We start from the raw sequence: 18904 nt of genomic DNA on the forward strand, positions 1-18904 counted from the left end.
GCCACGTCATAAATGAATTAAAATAAGAAAATACTAAAAATGAAACATAGCGAGATATGATTGGATGTCTATGTAAAACTCTTTGCAGTTTGCACTGTAGATGACAAAATCAGATAAAAGGGGGTGACTTATGAAAATGAATAACTTGTACTCTAAACAATACCTTCATATTTACAAAGCATTTGCTTTCATCAGTGCATGTAGCACAAGGTTGTTAACTGAAAACTTTCAGCATTGGCTACTCTAATTAGTGTTCTCAAGTTAAAACAAAACTTAAATACTACTCTATCTTAAGTGGAAAAAATATATATCATTAGATCTGCATTTACATCGCTATCGCTGAGTACAAAAAAATTTGGAGCAATACTAAATCAAATTAGTTGTATCCCCAAAAATACTTGACCATGCCTCATCGAAGTGAACACCATAGAACTGCTTTTCTGCAGGACATGAATAAATTGAGAATTAGCATGTTTGGAAATTCGCCTGCAATTGATTCTAAAGTCAAAATTAATTCTCGGAAGAAACTTTAGTGAATAGCTTCTTGGTGCCAGAATTGATTCTGACAAAAAGTAACTTGATGAAACATGCTAGGAATGAATGTAAACTAATAATTCACGAGTATGTCGTGTGTAGATCTCATCATAAAAGTTTTGAAAAGAATTACTGCTTAAAATGAATTCTCCTCACCTCATCATATGCCAGCAGCATGACACTTCTTGCAATAGATAACTTATCTTTGGGTCATCATCAAAGTCAATGCTGCAAACAACAAAAGATTGATTTTGCAGTTGTGGAAAGTGTTCTCTTCAGCCAACTAGATGGCAACTTTATCAGGGTGGAACTTCTTTTTAGCAGCTTGAGGCCTGGAAAAATAATCTACTTAATGCTCCTACTCTTGATGGGAGTCCTTATCAAATGTTCAGACTCCTTAGAACCTAGCTTCAACTTCTCTTTTTCTGCTGCTTCCTTCTCTGCTTTCTTTTTTTCATATTCAATCTGCTTGCGGTTTTCATCGTGTGCTCGGACGAACATCCTCACAAAGTTGAGTAATGTCGATACAACTATGGAGAATAAAAAAAACGCACAAAGGTCGCAATGGTTACCCTAATGTGAAACAGTGAAACAATGCTTTTCTTTTTACATAATAATTACATTGTCTCCAGCATTTTCCTATTGACAGAAATAGCTTACAGAAAACTTAGGAAGATTTTAAACTTATAAAAAAAAGCACTTTGGTTTCTCTAAGTGGCTATTTTGAGAGATGGTCATACATTACTGTAGTATTAGGATTTGAAATATTATATGATTTTGAAAATGAGATTATGTTTACAGTTTTTCTGAACTTGTAAACTAAAAAAATATAGTGTGTAAACAACTAACAACATTGTATTGGAGGCAAAACCAGTAAAGGATTAAATGGGACAAAGGAATGATGACATAGACTGATTTAAAATAGGAATTTACCCTGCTCAAATGGGCAACGTGCCGGATCTTCTCCGAAGTATAGAGTCAACGCATCTGCATTTCTACCCTGGTACACATCCAGAATAAGAATTTTAGACACATCTAGTCATGGAACTCGCCATTTTAAGTACAAAGGTATCATTAAAAGGAAAGAACTAAATCCATACCACATTGGCATAAAGTTGAGCCAAACATCTCACTTCAGCTTCGGCATCGTGAAGGAATTCCTTCAGAATCTGAACATTACCAAGTTGAGAAAAAAAAACATTTTAAGTTAAACATTTTATCACCATTAAAATGTACAGGAAAAGAAGTTTATAATTAAATAAGTTTCTTGTTGGGAAGACAGCGGAGCCCTAATACAGAATACCCTGCACCAATGAGCCAACATTGCAGACCACCAGGAGAACTGGATACTACCTCTCTACCGAAATTCTTAAGGCATTGGGTATATGAGTCACATTTCTTACATTGACTTCAACTAGTCAATTCTCAACTAATGTGGGACTTCAAAATCACATTTGAATTTCCGACATTGCAGTTAACCTAAAATAAGGTTAACTATGCCTCTGGAATTCTTCACAGTTAAATATTAAGGCAAATTTAGCTATCTGTAATTTCATATTCTTATTCAAAAAATGATGTGTATTTAATTTACCTTTTGCTAACACCATGTTAAGCATGGCAAGATTGATATTGATGTTTGCAGCTTGCATAGTGCACAAGCCAAGCTTCTATAATAATATATTAATCCAAATTCATCTGAATTCAGAAGTTTGAATTAGTTTAATCTGATTGAAGAATTAGGTGACCTGCTATATGTTGTACCTGGCAGAAGTTATCTGACACAGGCCCGTCATTCTCTGAGGCAGTCAATTCCTGAACTACTTTCTCTAGTCCTTTATCAATTGCTGTCATTTCCTCTGCCAAATATTTCAATTGTATCTGCATGGATCATTCAGTTTATAACTCATTAAACTTCAAAATCCAAATTGGACGAACTGAAACTATTTGATATAACAGTTGAATAAACGTAGTTACCTTTGTTGAAGCCTCCAAACTCACTAGGTCTTTGGGGAAGTCTAAAAGTTCTGGAAGCTTATCAGCAAGAACCTACAACTTGTAAATCATCATAACAATAACTATCTGACTAATTTCACAGGATGGTGCTATGCCAAAAAATTGTTAACTGGTATAGTAAAACACATTTGGACTCGAAAATTCACCGATAGACTTCCAAAGAGTAAGATTTTGTAGAAGAACCATACATTTGCTGTTGGATCTCTCAAAAAGTAATTAAATAGAGCCACATTTTATTCTTTCCATCAACTCGTAAATAATCTTGATCATGTTACACTCAGAGTCATTTATTGTTCTTCTTTTCCTTTCAACAGAAAAGCTCAAGCTATATAAATATTCTTAAAATTACATTAGGTTATTTGCAAATCAAGCAATTTGAGAATCATTATCCAGCTACTGAGACAATTGTCAAAAGCAGAAGTACCCTAATTTAACCCCTGGAGGTTTACTATAGCCGTTGGATATTCCTGAAGTTGTTTGGGACAATTTTTTGATGGACTTCATCACGGGACTGCCCAAATATCAAAACTTCGAAGCAATTATGGTGGTGGTCGATCCATTATCCAAGTAGCCATTTTATATTATTAAAACATCCTTACACTGCTAAAACAGTAGCAGAGTTGTTTACTAAAGAGGTGGTTAGGTTGCATGGGATACCCAAGTCTATCGTTAGTGACAGGGATCCTGTTTTTATGAGCAATTTCTGGCGAGAGCTCTTTAAACTACAAGGTACCAAGCTGAAAATGAGTTCGGCATACCACCCAGAAACTGATGGGCAGACCGAGGTGATTAATAGGTGTTTAGAAACCTATTTACGGTGTTTTGCAGTGGAACAACCAAAGCAATGGGCAGATTGGGTGCATTAGGCTGAACTATGGTATAACACCACTCATCATGTTTCTATTCGTACCACACCTTTTGAGGGGTCTATGGCCGCAAGCCTCCTACTTTAATGCGATTTGTTCCTGGTGAAGTCCGAGTAGAGGCAGTTGCTCGTGAGCTAATGGATAGTGATGAGGCTCTAAAACAGCTTAAGTGCCTTCTGACAAAGTTCCAAGAACAGATGAAGAGGTAATGCTAACAAACATCGCAGAGAGGTAGACTTTGAAGTTGGCGACCTGGTTTTTGTAAAATTGAGACCCCATAGACAGCAATCTGTAGCTAAAAGGGTGGATCAGAAATTATCTCCTAGATACTATGGACCTTTCCCTATTACTCGCAAAATAGGAAATGCGGCCTATTGACTACAACTCCCTGCAGAATCTAGAATTCATTCCACTTTTCATGTTTCACAGCTCAAGAAGTCAATTGGTAATAAAGCGGTCAACCCTACTTTGCCCGCATGCATGGCTATAGATGATCAAGAGGTTCCTGAGGCAGTATTAGCAAGGAAAAAGAAGATTAAACAGGGAGAGGAGATTTCTATGATCTTAATTCAATGGAAGGGAAAGTCAACTGAAGAAGCCACTTAGGAGGACGAATTCACAATTCAGAAGTTAGGGTAACTCCAATGAAGTGTCCATGCCCAGGTGGAAGTTATTTTGTAATTGTGCAGCCAATTTGGCTTGGGCTCTCGATTCTAGGAATTGATAGTGTTTCTTTTACTGTTTCGTCATTTTCCATTTATGTACTAAAAGAACTCCATTGTTCTGCTGGATTTCTCTTCACTATTAAATATACATTTCCTTTTTACTCTAATTTGAGTCAAGTCTCCATCACAGACATACTAGAAATATGCCAAGGAAGTCCTAGAATAAACTATAAATTACACCAGAAACCTTAATACATACTGATTTTTGTCAATCAATTCAGATGCATCCATATAACAGTAGGAAATGAAGATGCTTTTCTAAAAACAAAATTTTACATTTGATTTGTACATAGAAGAGAAACTAAACTTCTTGTGCAGAAATAATTCTACTGGAGTTTAAGGATAATGGGTGTTTACCTTACAAAGATAATGCATGAGAGTCATCTTGTTGTTTCGGGCACGTGTATCAGTGAGTTTAAGGAGACTATCCAACCGGAACCCAACAGCAGAACCTTTAGTCATCACATAAACTAACGAGTAAGAAAGCAATCAAGACTACAAAGTGCAGTTTTCCAATAAAACTTTTATTCATCCAAAGAAAAAAGGTAGATGTGAAAAACTAATCACAGAATGCTAAAGTATAAACATGCTTTGTGATGGTGAAATGGTGTTAGGGTAACTCCAATGAAGTGTCCATGCTTGAATTTTAATTTTTTTCTAGGTTAAGCATCTATGGGCACAGTGAATGCTAAAGATTTTACTCACCTCTTGCAGTTCCATGATTCAAAGCATTACCCAGTGAAAGAATGGTCTGCATGATTCTTTTCAACTTGACTGAGTTCCTGATCTGATACACATAATGATGAAAGCTGAAGAGAAAAGGGTATTTCATTTGGGAAATAGCATATTTAAAAGAAAAGTACATGACTTACCTCTTCAGATGTAGAATTTACAATACTCAGGTCCCTTCTGAGATCTGCAACCTACATATATAGCAAAGTGCACCGGGGAAGCTAAATTTTGAAGAGTAAGAAAACAGAAATATTTAATAACCAAAAGCATTGCATGGCTCTCTTCTGACCTGGGTGCAGAATTGCATCTTAAAAGAGAAAACCCTTAGCTTGTTTTCCACTCTTGGCACTTTCATTAATTCTAAGAAGAACTATCACAAAATGTAAAAGCAAATAAGAATAAGTAAAAAAAGAGCAATTTCAAAGGTCATTTGCAAAATTGTACACAGCAAGTTGACCATGTTAGAGAGCTTCACCTCCAATTTAATTGGTATCACAAAATTAATCACTAGGAATAAATTTATAAACAGGTTTACATAGAAAAAGCTTGACCGATCTAGTCATATGATTCCAACTGAATAATTTTTTATTCGCGCAGTTGATGCCAGACCATAATAAGTTCTTTTAGAGGAGGAGAAAAGGAGTTAAATAGAAAAAACAGTTACAAACAGTAAAATTCCATTCACCTGTTCACACTTTCCCAAGTTGTCCGTATCTCCTTTATAGTTCTGCATATAAATTGTAAAGTATGACAATAGCATAAATAAATATAGATTGTTGCAAAGCTATTGTTGCTTCCCCATATACAGGAAGTTCTGGTTGATGAAGAAAAAAAGATTTGATACCTTGAGCATTTCTATCTCTTCTTTGGTTGGACAGAACTTTATGAGGTTCTCAACTTGATCAACCTGTAATATTGAATCGTCCAGTGCAAGCACAGCACTCTGAAAGACAATGGTGTAAAGCACGTGAAACAATAACTACTTAATGGTGCATTTCTGTCATTGGAGAAATGTCTTTCGGACTAATTGAATCTTTTAAAATTTGGGATACTAGGTTAACTAAACACAGATCAGTGCATTCAAATTTCAAATATGAAATTATATGACTTCAAAAACGCATCACAAGAAGCATTCATTAACAACTAATAAATGAGCTTTCTGAACAAAGGCCCTGCAAGATGAGCATGATATGGGTTTTTATTACTACATGCATTGGAGAAGAAAATGGAGCTCTTTGCTGGCTCTTAGAGTTAATAAATAAGAATGTGATATAAACTGGATCAAATTAAACAGAAAGAAATGAATCTTTATCACTAATCAAAATGTTACTCCTGCACCAAAGTAGCACAGAGTAGGAGGAAGATGAACACTGAACAAAATGTTACAAACTCACCAATATTCGAGAGACCAGTACTCTCCCTCTCAGTCCCTCTTCCCATATATGGGCAACATGCCTTATTGATTAAGCCAACTAACTAACTGCAATTCTATCAACTACATCTATTAATCAAAATATACCTAATATAACAATTGTTGGACTCAATATTCAAATAACGATATATGCAATTTTATAATTAATGTGACATTATATCTTATGTGGCCCTTTTAAAATGTAAAATTAACGCAAGCAGAATTTACAAAATATATTTATTTGAAATACTTAATCTATTTATTTTCATTTTTCAAGTTGTTAATATAATCACCAATTTAGGTACAATCTAGCTATAAGGAATATCTCACCATTAAATCAGGCAACGGGATTTTGACTTTTGTGAGCATGATCTCACAGTTATACGCCCGCCTGAGCTCAATCTGCAAGATGACATGAATCTTCTATCAAGAGCTCAAATTCTATATGAAGTTCTGGCATGAATTTAACTATGAAACTTGGGTCTTAATGAAAGGCGTGAGACACAAGAGTCTGGAGACTAAACGAAACTTAGAAAGGTGGATCAATACCAACCAGGCTACTAGATAAAAAGAAAACAAAATCATAGTGAGAGAAAAGCAGTGAAAACAACGGTGGATTAAAATGGAATGTAGTTATTTAAAACAGTCAATTTCTAATAATTTTCTTCCCAAATTCAACACCTTCTGATATAAGAGTCTATTTAAAGAACATTAGTGGATAAAGGACTTCTTTTGGACCTTTTGAGACAAAAAATAAAGATGAAAAGCCACCTAGTTCCTTAGTAACATTGGAAATTAGTTAATATCTGAAGTGATTGGTTGGACAGGTAATAATGAAAAGAAAAGGCACATACCAATTGAACTTTGTCAGCTTTTTGCCCAGAGACACGGCGATTTGATTTTCCTCCTTTCTCAGAATTTGGAGCAACTGCAGCAAAATATGTCTCAAGTTCTGACATGTCAAACTCTGGAGCCCTAACACCAAAGATTTAAAATAGATAAATAAATATTAACTAGAAATTCATATAAGCTAAGATTTCATAAGTCAGAAAAGTCTTAACACAACTCATACCTAGAAGCTTCATCAAGTTTCTGTGTCTCAGCCCATAAGCTACCTTGCATGGCCCTTGTTAATTTTAACCAATGATAAGGTTTCAGATTGTTCCTTTTAGTTTGAGTCTGAATTTTTGGATTAGGTCGCAACAAGCCACGTCCCTTTGCACCAAAGAGAGCACCAGAAGGTGGTCCAGGAATCGGAGGCACATTTCCATTTCCAGCACCAGTATGAAGCTGCAGTGGGGGTGCGCCAGATTTTGATAATCCGTTCGCAGGTGCGGCAGGAGGCGGGGGCACAGGCGGAGGATTTGTCGGGTTCCTAGACAGAGAGTTTTGGGATGCAGAAGCAGGAGGAGGAGGTGGTGGTGGTGGTGACACTATTGATGTAGGAGTAGAACCAGGTGTTGTGCCCGAATGTCTAGGAGGTGGAGGTGGGGGAGGAGGGCCAGACATAGAAGGAGGAGGAGGAGGAGGTATTGAAGATGATGAAGTCTTCCCTGTAGAAGATGGAGCAGGAGGAGGAGGGGGAGGTATTGAAGATGATGAAGTCTGCCTTGTAGAAGATGGAGAAGGAGGAGGAAGAGGTATTGAAGATGATGAAGTTTGTCCTGTAGGATATGGAGGAAGAGGAGGTGTTAAAGATGAATTCTGTCCACTAAAGGATGGAGGAGGTGGAGGTGGTGGGGTAGGAGGGCCTTTAAATGTATCTTTGCCAGTGGAAGGAGATGTTTCCGGAAGGGGAGAGGGTGGTGGATGGGATAAATGTGAGCTCTTCATGGCAGAAGATGGAGAAGAAAGTGCTGGGGTTGGAGGAGTAGGCATTGAAAGAGAGCTTTGGATAGCATCAAAAGGAAGGGCTGGTGGAGGAAGAGGAGGAGGCATGACCAATGATTTCTGACCGTTATCATCCATTTTATTTTCGGAGTGCTTTGTAACAACAGATTGTGCCAATTCTGAATTAGGCTCACATTTAGAAGGAGGAGCAGAAGCAAGGGGTTTAAAAGTCTTCTCCACTGAAGCAAGAGCATCCCCTGAAGATTTTACTGGTAAAGATGGAAGAAGTGCTGGTGATGAAGCTGGGCAAACACTTGTGGAACTAGGCTCTATAGATTTTGACTCTTTTGAGTCTGAGGGAGGCAAAGTCGAAGCTGGAGATACTGTCATTGCATGAGTGACTTCTTTAATATCGGTCGGTGTATGATCCTGCAACACAGATGTAATTCCAAGAGCTGATGGTGCACTATGATATCTTGAGATAGCAACAGGTGACCCTTGCAAGGAGTTAGAATAAGAAGCAGGAGCAGATCTATTAGCTTGATGCAGCCGTGGAGAAATTATTTTAGATTGGGTGGGGAGCTTAAGAGAAACCTGTAATTCTTTAGGTTCAAACTTCTTTTTAATTGCATCAGTGGACGATTCAAGTAAGGGACTATTTTGTTTCCTCTGAACTGTGGGTGTGGGCCTCTTGGTATCACTTTCTGACAACACCACTGATTCTGATTGTCCATTCATTTTTTTCATTGAATTTACATCCGTGGATGGTTGAATTAAGGGTATAGACTGTTTCTCCTGAGCAATAGATGGAGGACACTTGGTATCATTTTCCACCGATGTCTTTGATTCTAATGATTCAATCTGCATTTTGGAAGAATTTGAATCTGTTGAGAGTCCAGATGTGGGGATATGTTGTTTACCCTGACCCGTGGGTGCAAGAGTCTTGATATTATTTTCTGGTGAAGCCTTTGATTCTGAAGGTTCTTTATTCTTTTCCTTTGTAGCATCCCTAGAGGATTCAATTGAGAACTGAGGGAGCTTACTCTGAACTGCAGAAATTGGACTTCCAACATCAATTTCAGGAAGTGTCTTCAGTTCAGAGTTGAGTTCTTTATCACTTTGCAACAATGCCTCCGAGCCTAATGATCCAATCTCTGTTTCCTTTGATCCTAACTGTCCAATCTTATTTTTAATTGAACTTGCATTGTTGGATTGCTCAAGTAAGTGAGTAGATTGTTTTCCCTGAGACTCAGAAGCAGGAAACACGGTGTCATTTTCCAACATTGCCTTTGATGCTAGTGGTACAATATCCTTTTCCTCATATTCCAGTGATCCAATCTTCTTTTTCACTGAATTTGGATCTATAGATGGTTCAATTAAGGGGATAGATTGTTTCTCCTGAACCATTGAAGTAGGAAATTTGGTATCATTTTCAAATGATTGTTTTGATTCTAATGATTCATTCTCCTTTTTAGCAGAACCCGAATCTCTTGAGAGCCCAGATGTAGGAATAGGTTGATCCCCCTGACTTAGAGATGCAAGAGTCTTGTTGTCGTTTTCTGACAATGCCTTTGATTCTAATGGTTGTATCTTCTTTTCCATAGGGGCATCCCTAGATAATTCCAATGAGGACTCAGAAAGATTCTTCTGAATCGCAGAAGGCAGATTCATCGTATCATTCTGTGTCTTTGAATCAAATTTAAATCTTCCAGACAATGACTCCTTTAGCAAGCTACTTGTTGGAGAAGAAACCCCACTGTCCAATTTTTCAAGGAGGATATTGGACGCCGTGATCTGTTGGAGCATACTTGCTACCTCTGTCTTCGAATCTAGCCAGTCAACGTTGCTGAAAATTTCCTTAACCTTAGCAAATGCTTCAACAGGTAGGCCTTCTTTCTCCTCAATACGAGGCAGGTCGATTGAAATAACAGAAGATGAAGCTTCCATTTCTGAGAAAAGAACCTTCAACCAGAAACACAGCATATACTCCATAAATATTAAGTTGGTTCTATGGCTTATCATAAATTATCAAAAACAGGAGAGGAAGAGAGAGATAAATACCTCTACTCTAAAGTTTTTAGGGAACTGATCTTTAGCATTCCATAACATATCAATTTCATCACGGTTAAGCATCAAAATATTTGATCTTATGAATGCCGTATTGAACATCACCCGAAACATCATTTGTTCACGTTCCAAATCACTGTCCAAACTAATACACTCCAGAACAACATCTCCTTGAACATGACAATGGATGTCAATCTTAACCAGTTCACATTCATCCTGTAACAAATATGAAACAAAAAATACATAGATTAAGGGAAATGGAGGAAACAACAAATCCTTATTGAAAAACCTTGTATCGGCAGGATCTTAACATTGAAAGAGGAAGAAAAAATTATGCATCTTTTTGGTTTTAATTGCATTCATCATTGCAACCTGATCACATTCTGGGTGGTATATAGAAGAAACAACTGTAGGAACTGCAGTTTACCTATTTTATGTTTATTTTTACAAATTGTATTTTTGCAAATCATAAGATCCTCACTAGATCAATTAATACAAATATATCTTAAGTTTCAGAGAGAATTTTTACGTTTGATCCATATAACGGAATGGTATAACAAAACATGATTGCAAAATAACTGGTGTAACTCGCAGTCTAGTTTAGATTTGTAAACAACGGAGAAAAATATTTCTCCTCAGCCATTATCCTTTAAAGCGCTATTGGCTGTCTTCCATTCAGTTCATAAGCAAAGATGGTCCATTTCCTGCTCAAATCATTCCTCATCAGATCCCATCAAAATCACCACTGTCCAACCCCTCCCCATTTCACATGATATATAAAACATCAAAAAAATAATCCTGCTCTACTAATTAAGTATAGTTCTAGTTTTATTTAAATAATTTTGGGTAATCATTGACTTCAAACATCATGTTAACTTTACAACAAAAATTTCCTTATTTTAAGAAACACAAAAGAAATGACATTTAGCTGGATTATTATTATATGTACTGATATATATTCTATTCATGTCTGGATGCATGTAACCACTATACACTAATTGAATAAAAGATCTATGTTTGATAATTGATATAAAAATACAAATAATGGAAGGAACATTTCAATACAAGTAGCAAGAATAAAACAAAGGGAGACAAGTATGCTGTCTAGAATCATAATCCAGCTTCAATTGAAAAAAATAGTGCAAATAAAAACGAGTAAGAGGAATCAAGTACCACCTGCTTGTAATGCCGAACAAGTTTGCTCCTTTTTGGAGTTGAAAAGAGAACTTTGGGAGTCCTATCAGCAGGAATAAAAGGGTCCTGTCCATATATTCTAAATATAGGACGGCAGCCCCCATTTCCATCCATATTAGGAATGAGTCTTATAATCACGCAGTCCAATGTAAGTGCTCTATCAAGAGGAGGCCATTCTGAACCAACATTTCTTCTTGATATGTACTGTAGATACCTAAATTGTGAAGGTAATGGATTCAACGGCGACATCAACTGCAAAAGTTCCCGAGGAGCTTGCTTGTATATCATGTCAAGTGTTTTCTGCTCTCCAGTAAATAGCTTTCTGTATATCAAGAATGCAGCTAGCATAAATGCTAAAACTGGCCACCCGCCTCGTTCACAATGCATCAAGACAATGTTTTGCTGCCCAAGTTGAAGCCAACTTTCTCCTGATCTCAAGAAATGGTGGATCATCTCCATGGTAAGTAACGGGCAACCTTCATATTGTCGAGGATAGTCCATCACAGTCATATCATAGTCGCACAAAATGTTTGATATCTGGCTTTGGTTTTCTCCCTCCCGCATGTTGAACACCATTAATGAAGCATCAGGGAAGTGATCACGAAGTTGCCTAATTATACCCCCTATATACACTTTGTATTCATCTTCGTCCATAACATCCGTGGTAAAGCAGTAATCAAAGACTGCACGTGCAACAACAAAATAAATCACAATCGAATATACATGAAGTAAAGATTTCTTAAGAATTAATGAATAGAGCCAAGTAGTATGACATGCCACATGTGTAAACAGAGCAGTAAGTGTCTAAAAATCAAAAGGCCCAAATAAAGATATTATAGTCAAGTTGTAAGAATAGCACAAGTTCAGTCACTAGCCCCCCAACAATAATCAATGGACACTGCAACAACAAGAAGAGAAGTTTTATCCACTAAGTGAGGTCAGCTATATGAATCACACTACGCCAATGAGCTTGGTCCAAAACTAGATTTTGAGAGATATTATTGATAATAAGGTCATCTTCCCATGTTCGTTTTGCTCTTTCTCTACCTCTTTTCACATGACTAAAGACCATGTTACCAACTCTTCTCACCAGTGCCTCCAAAGGTGTTCTTTGTACATGTCCATACCACCTTAACCTGTTTTCCGTCAGCTTCTCCTCGATAAACGTCACCCCAATTTATACTCTTATACACTCTTATCCTGTTAAGTGTAATCATTAATGGACAATGTTTCACAATAATTTATTCAGAATAGACTGCATAGAGAAAATGTATACCTTCCTATCAATGGAGAAGCTCAGTGTTTCACACAACACAAGCCCTATATAGGTTCTTTCCATTAGATTTATCTTCCTCCACCCCACAAAAGTATTTGCTTAAACAACTAGCATTTAGCCTATAATAACTGCATACTCTACAATGAAAGGTGTAAAAAATTTATACAACTCACACTATTATTGGGAAAAACTCGTGTGAGTAGCTTCTAAGTTTTATAATTGATGAGGACAAAGAAGTTGATCCTAACATGCTAGAAGCAAATATTACTTAACATAATAAAATGTGCCAAGTTATATCACCACACGTGTAAACAAAGCAGCAAGTGTCTACAAATCAAAAGGCCCAAATCGAGATATTATAAAGTCATGAAGCAAAAATAGCACAGGTTTTCAGTCACTAGCTCCCAACATCAATGGAGAATGTATCACAATTGATTTATTAAGAATGACTGCACAAAGAAAGTCCATACCTATCTATGGAGAAAATTAGCTTAGTGTTTCACACAAACCCTATATAGGTTCTTCCCATTAATTTTACCTTCCTTCACCCCCACAAAAAAATATTTGTCTAAAAGAGAAAACATCTGTTCAGCTCAGTGGCAAACAAGATGACAATAGCCTCTTGAACAACTAGCATGTATACTACAATAACTCCCATTATTCACTCCAAGTCTGCAAAATATGCTAAACATAACACAACCCACCAATACAAAATGCATAAAGATGCAATTTTTGCACACAATAGAAGCCAAAATTAATCATTCACTCCCTCCACAAGAACTCCAAGAAGAATGAGCCTAGAGAAAACATACCATAAACCCTTTCAGTAATTTCTAGAAGCCCATCAGGGGGCTTCTTATAGAAGAACTTGCGGAACAATGCCATTGTCTAGAAGATCCAAGAGAGACACCCTGGCATGTAGGGCACCTAATAATGCACTAATTCAACCCACATTGCATCCAAGCTCAGAAATTAGGATCCCAGAAAGAAACCCCACCAAATGGGAAATAATCAATGAATTGCAATAATCATGATGGCATTGGCGTTGAAGGGAGTGTGTGTTCAGGAAACAACAGAGGCATGGAATTTTGCTGGGTCTTTAAGAAACACTTTCAGGGTATGGTCCATGTCTTCACATGCACACTTAACCAATCTGATGGAAAGAGAAAGAGAAAGAGAAGGGGAAGGAAACTTAGCTTTCAATCAAAAAAGACAAAGTGGGTGAGGGTGGTGATCTCAATCCACATTCATAGATGAGGTAGTTGATGTTAGAGTTTCAAAAGAAGAACAATTTGGATCCGAGGTTTCTTTTCTCTCTCTCTGTAACGCAATCTGAGTCTTTTTGTTTTGTGGTGATGATGATGATGATGATGTTTCTTTTGTTTTTATTTTTTATTTTTATTTTATTTTTCTCTCACTCATGTCATGCGTTCATTCCGACAAAGGACAAGGACAAAAAACAACTTAGGATAAAATCCGTACTATGTTTGTGACCACGTGGGTGTCTTCCAATTTAAATAATTATAATATTGACATAATCCATTCCAATGTTTAAGTTAATCAAATCAAATCAAACAGATTCAGAAATTATGGTTTACTTTATTCTCCTCATTCCCTTTTCATTCTCTCTAGTTCCATTCCAATGTACTATTTGGTTGCGGGTTAATTGGGGTACACTCAAATAGTAAAGATACTTTGAAAAATATTTTTTTCTTTTTTCTTTTTCTAATTATATTTTTTTAGGGGCTAATTATATCACATCATATATTATTTTATCATTTTATCATTTATCTCTCATTTCTTCATATTTCTCTTTAGTAATCTACACTCTTTGAATGTTAGTCTATGTCATCTAAGTGTTTAACAATCTTTATTCCACTTTTATTTCCAAAGATGTTTTTTTTAGTATAGACCCATAAAATCTGAATCTTCCTCAATAACGATGTTAGTGTTTATTGGCAGCAATTAATCATTCTCATCCTTCATTTGAGAAGTGGGTTGGATTGTAAAAAAAAGTGTTGGATAACACATTGTGACTTGTTTTACATTGGTCAAGCAAAGTTGGATTGTGAAAAAAATATGAATTACTACACGCCCACTTGAAAAGGTACACACTCACATCCTGATCGGGGGACCGACCAAGACTACCCAGGAAGGGGTAGGAAGATAGAGGAGCAGTGGAGCGGTGGAGTGAGAAGAGCGAGGGGGAATACACCAGTGACTGGGACGGCAGGTGGTGGAGTCCGAATGTCGTTAATGAGCAGGAAGGGGATCCTACAAAGGCATTCTGATGCCTAAGTTAGTTCAGGAGCTTTAGGGCGAAAAACCTCTAGAATGAGTCTTTTATACCTGGCCGAGGAGTTAGCGTAGCCCCAGGTAATGTCATGAATGCCTAGGTCCTAAGGGATTTGCCACCGTTAGATCTCTTTGAGGCTTCTGCTGCATGTAGAGATCCAAGGGTCAAGGGTTCCTAAGTAGTTAGACCTCGAGTCTCGCTCCTAGCCTTCTATGGCTGGGGTTTAGGGTCAGTGATGGGATGGCTGAGGTGATTTTCACCCTACTCCCAACTGGCCATAATCGCCCCGGACGTGATCGATTCACTACACGTCTCGTTTAGCGTGATCGTCTCGGATCGCTGGACGGGAGGGTGTGGTCAGTCTCACTGTCTCACAGAACACACCCAAATTGAATCAATGATGTCTACCTAGACACTTGCATCAAGAGCTCTCACCTTCAACTCAGGTCACCAATACATAAAAGGTAGGTCAGACCACATTATTGTCTCATACCATATAAGCTATCTAGGAGATGGACATTCCAAGTATCCCCATGCCTTAGATACTCAAAATACATTAGCTCACTTAGAAAAAGTCATACACAATAAGGATAATACATCATGATTACTAATTAAGGAAACATCAAACGTTATAAAATGTATCTGTAATATAATCGTATCATATTTTCACACGATTCTTTCTAATTTTATAACAATCGTATATGTATATACACGTAAAAGGCTGAACCATATAGATTTTTCTCAGGTACTCCTTCATTCTACCTCAACCACATAGATTTTTCAAAAGCCTCAAAATATTCAATTTTCAATTTTTTTTATTTTTGACACACGCATAAAAATATACATAAAGTTATTATTTTTTGAAAAATAATTTTTTACTTAACCAAGTAACAAGAGAAAGAGACCAACTATTCTACATTACATTACATTCTGGCGCCATCATTGGAGCTTTGCACCTACACGGTATCCATAACGTCACCTGCTTTGCACCTCCATTAGATCGATAATTAGCATCTGAACCAACAGTTTCAATGGAAGTTCAACAACTTTGAATTATATTGATTTGATTGGGCACACCGCAACCGGGGCGGGTCATTTTTTCGATTGCCTGTAACGTGCTTGATAAAATGCCTGAGCGAAACACCGTTTCGTTATTATTGCCACTGGGTATTTGTTGACATTTAGGAGTTGTTTTACTTGGAAGGTGAATTCTAGTTGTCTCATTTTAGCATGCCACTAGTTATGGCTTGTAGGTTTTGGAAGCTGCTTTACAATGGAGTCCATTTCAGAACAAACAGAACTGACCCATTTTATCTGAACTCAATGCTTTGTCACACTTCACAAGATGTTCCTAACTTGCAGTGGTATCAGAACGAGTTTCCGAAGATTAAAAAGTTGGCCCATTTGCTAGCTAATGTGGATTCAGTTAATGGAAGACTCGTTGATATGAATAGTAATTCGACCATTTTTAGCGACCAAGTTGAGGATGAAATGTGTACCTTCAAGTCTCTTGTCCGTGTGTTTGTTGGTTCTCCGTCTGTTCAGCGAAAAATTAAACATGCTTTGGCCACCTCCACCACAAATACTCAACATGATTCATTTACTCCTTTTAGCGAAGCAGTTGAAAGACACGCTATGGTGGTTGATTCACTGACCAAAGTGGGCAACTTTCTCAATGTTTCTGCTCAGCAGAGGAAAGTGGTTCGCTTTAAAGTGGCCCAACAGGTTACCCAGCACCATATATGGACTGGTGTGCTTAAAGGAACTCTCAATAATTTTGCTGCTGATTTGGACTGTTTTGATTCTCAGGGCTTAAATGAAGGTACTATATTGGGTAAGCAAATTGTTCATAGCTGCTTGAAGCTTCTGACTGAAACTGCCATTTGCTCTGACATTGACTCTTCTTCATGGATGAAGCTTTCACCTTCTAAAACTATTAGTTCTTCTGATTCCCAGAAATGGGAAGATGTTCTTATGATGTTCAATGATCTTATTGAATGCTGCAAAAGTGAAACAAAATTAAAGTTGCATGTGGCTAAGGCTGAGGCCATGAAGGAGGGGCTTTTCCAAATCAAAGATATTTTAATTGATAACAGTATTGGTTACAAGGAAGTCAGGCATCAAGAACACCTAGTGCAGAAGAAGCTTTCCAAAACATTGGGTCACTCATCTCGTTGCTTATTCACGCTATTACAGTATTACCTCTATGGAAGAGTTACTGATGTTGAAGTAGATATGCGTGGTGGGATTTATGGAAGTGGAAAGGACAACAGGTTTTGTTTGTTTATGGGAAGAATTTTGACATCGGATAGTGAGAAGATGGTTGGGCGGGGTGTGAAGCAGTTGGATCGGGTACTAGGGCTTTTCAAATTTGTATGGGAAACGGCTGGAATGAAAGGGCATTTAGATTTGCAGGGCCATCTGTGGTGTGTAGGAGCAGAAAATAGAATGCTTAGGTATAGAGGAAACATGTATTTCGTGCATGGCATTTGCCTTTGATCAGAGATTGTATGACAATATCATTTAATTATATTCTACTTTGCTGATCTGTCATCAGTTAGTGGTTGCCAACGGAAACTCAGATTCAAGATCTGTTGCGGTGCTTCATTTGATATTGGTTTGTTTTCAAGAATCAATGTAATTTCACCAGGTTTTACAGGAAACTAGCTAGCAAATATGTGGGTGTTTGAATAAATGGGATAATGTGAAATTCAAAAAAGAAATTACTGGCAATAGAAGAAATAGGAATTATACAGTTTGTGTGATTCTTCTCTTGTTATTGTTGACAGTAAAATAAAATTTCAACTTCGAATTATCCGATGTTACAATTTCATTGACTATCCACCTTGGGGTAATTTTATTGTTAAATTTTGAGATGATGACTAGCTCAAAAGTGGAGAGTGCTGATCTGCTAAAGCATTCAACCTGTGTGAGTTTTTTATTACTTTTACACAATTTAAATACGCTTCTGCACTATGCTTTCTTATGTTTCTAATGTAGATGATTGAGTTTAAATGCTCTGCTTCATTCTGGAATCTTTGTTTTGGTCATATTTATGGATTCATTGAGAGCCAGGAAATGCCATTTACAGTCCTTAGCAACCCCATGTAGTATCTTAGTTTCTTTCCATTTGAATGTCTTCAATAACAATTTTTTTATGAACCTATGCAACATATTGTCATTGGTGGATCTGGTGCTTCAAAGAGAAAATGCTAAGCTCAAACCATAAACAATATTTGCTATTGATAGCTTTGAGTTAATTAGCTATGTGTTTGACTGTTATTGATGGCTCCTAATATTTAATCTCTTGTTCATTCACAATTTGCTGTGAACTATATGCTATAGAAAATTTCCTCCAGAGTTTACATCATGTTTGAACTGAAGGTTCATCTAGGAACTAGGAAGTGCTTAACCAAAATGTTCTTTCTAAATGGCTTGTTCATAGGTTTATCATTATCTGGTAGGTGCTGGACAAGACAACAAGTCAGCCATTGCATGCATGCTCCTATAAATCATTATATAATCAGAATTCTATAATAAGAGCTTCAGAACATTAATAATATATTTTTCCCTGAAAATGAGCTTTCTCTCTCATTTTCTCTCACTCACTTATACCCTAGAACTTCCTTAGGGGGTAAATCCCTCATTCTGCTATAGCCTTTCTGGAGTCAGCCACTCCACATTGTCGTTGGGAGTGACAAGTATGGAATGCATAAATTTGATGTCATGGCCTTCCCACTATAATGTTTTCAAGTTGGTTTCTTCACATGAGAATACAGGATTGGCATCTATGCTTGCTATGTACTATTTTCCACATTGTATTTTTAGTCATAAAGCTTATTTAAACTCTTGGCAGTTCAGGAATGTTGAGTTTATCTCTAGGAGAATATTTCATCTAAGCTGGCATTGATCAGGATCTTCACTCTGATGGTAGAATGAGATTGACTTATTGCCGAACTT

At 37.0% G+C, this 18904-nt stretch overlaps 2 protein-coding genes across 3 annotated transcripts; one reads left to right on the forward strand and one right to left on the reverse strand.

The window, feature by feature from the left end:
* Window positions 1–62: 62 nt before the first annotated feature.
* Window positions 63–14221, reverse strand: LOC130717738 (formin-like protein 18). 2 transcript variants are annotated; one of them, XM_057568085.1, is made up of 18 exons: window positions 13461–14216; window positions 11355–12055; window positions 10173–10394; window positions 7354–10073; window positions 7136–7256; window positions 6612–6683; window positions 5715–5813; window positions 5556–5597; window positions 5160–5240; window positions 5011–5061; window positions 4844–4925; window positions 4496–4590; window positions 2509–2580; window positions 2296–2412; window positions 1635–1703; window positions 1468–1534; window positions 691–1064; window positions 63–440 (listed from the first exon to the last, which is right to left on the reverse strand). In XM_057568085.1, the coding sequence occupies exons 1-17, from the start codon at window positions 13531–13533 to the stop codon at window positions 880–882; spliced, it is 4869 nt and encodes a 1622-aa protein (XP_057424068.1). In that variant the 5' UTR covers window positions 13534–14216; the 3' UTR covers window positions 63–440; window positions 691–879. The 2 variants fall into 2 exon arrangements, with proteins under 2 accessions (XP_057424068.1, XP_057424069.1); XM_057568086.1 differs by lacking the exon at window positions 63–440 and having other exon boundaries at window positions 992–1064; window positions 2280–2412; window positions 13461–14221.
* A 1651-nt stretch (window positions 14222–15872) lies between these two features.
* Window positions 15873–17782, forward strand: LOC130718405 (uncharacterized). The gene has a single exon (XM_057568987.1). It carries the CDS (start codon window positions 16175–16177, stop codon window positions 17441–17443), a length of 1269 nt encoding a protein of 422 aa, XP_057424970.1. The 5' UTR covers window positions 15873–16174; the 3' UTR covers window positions 17444–17782.
* The last annotated feature ends 1122 nt before the right edge of the window (window positions 17783–18904 follow it).

The sequence above is a fragment of the Lotus japonicus genome, chromosome 5, assembly GCF_012489685.1.
Source record: "Lotus japonicus ecotype B-129 chromosome 5, LjGifu_v1.2".
Lineage (NCBI taxonomy): Eukaryota > Viridiplantae > Streptophyta > Magnoliopsida > Fabales > Fabaceae > Lotus > Lotus japonicus.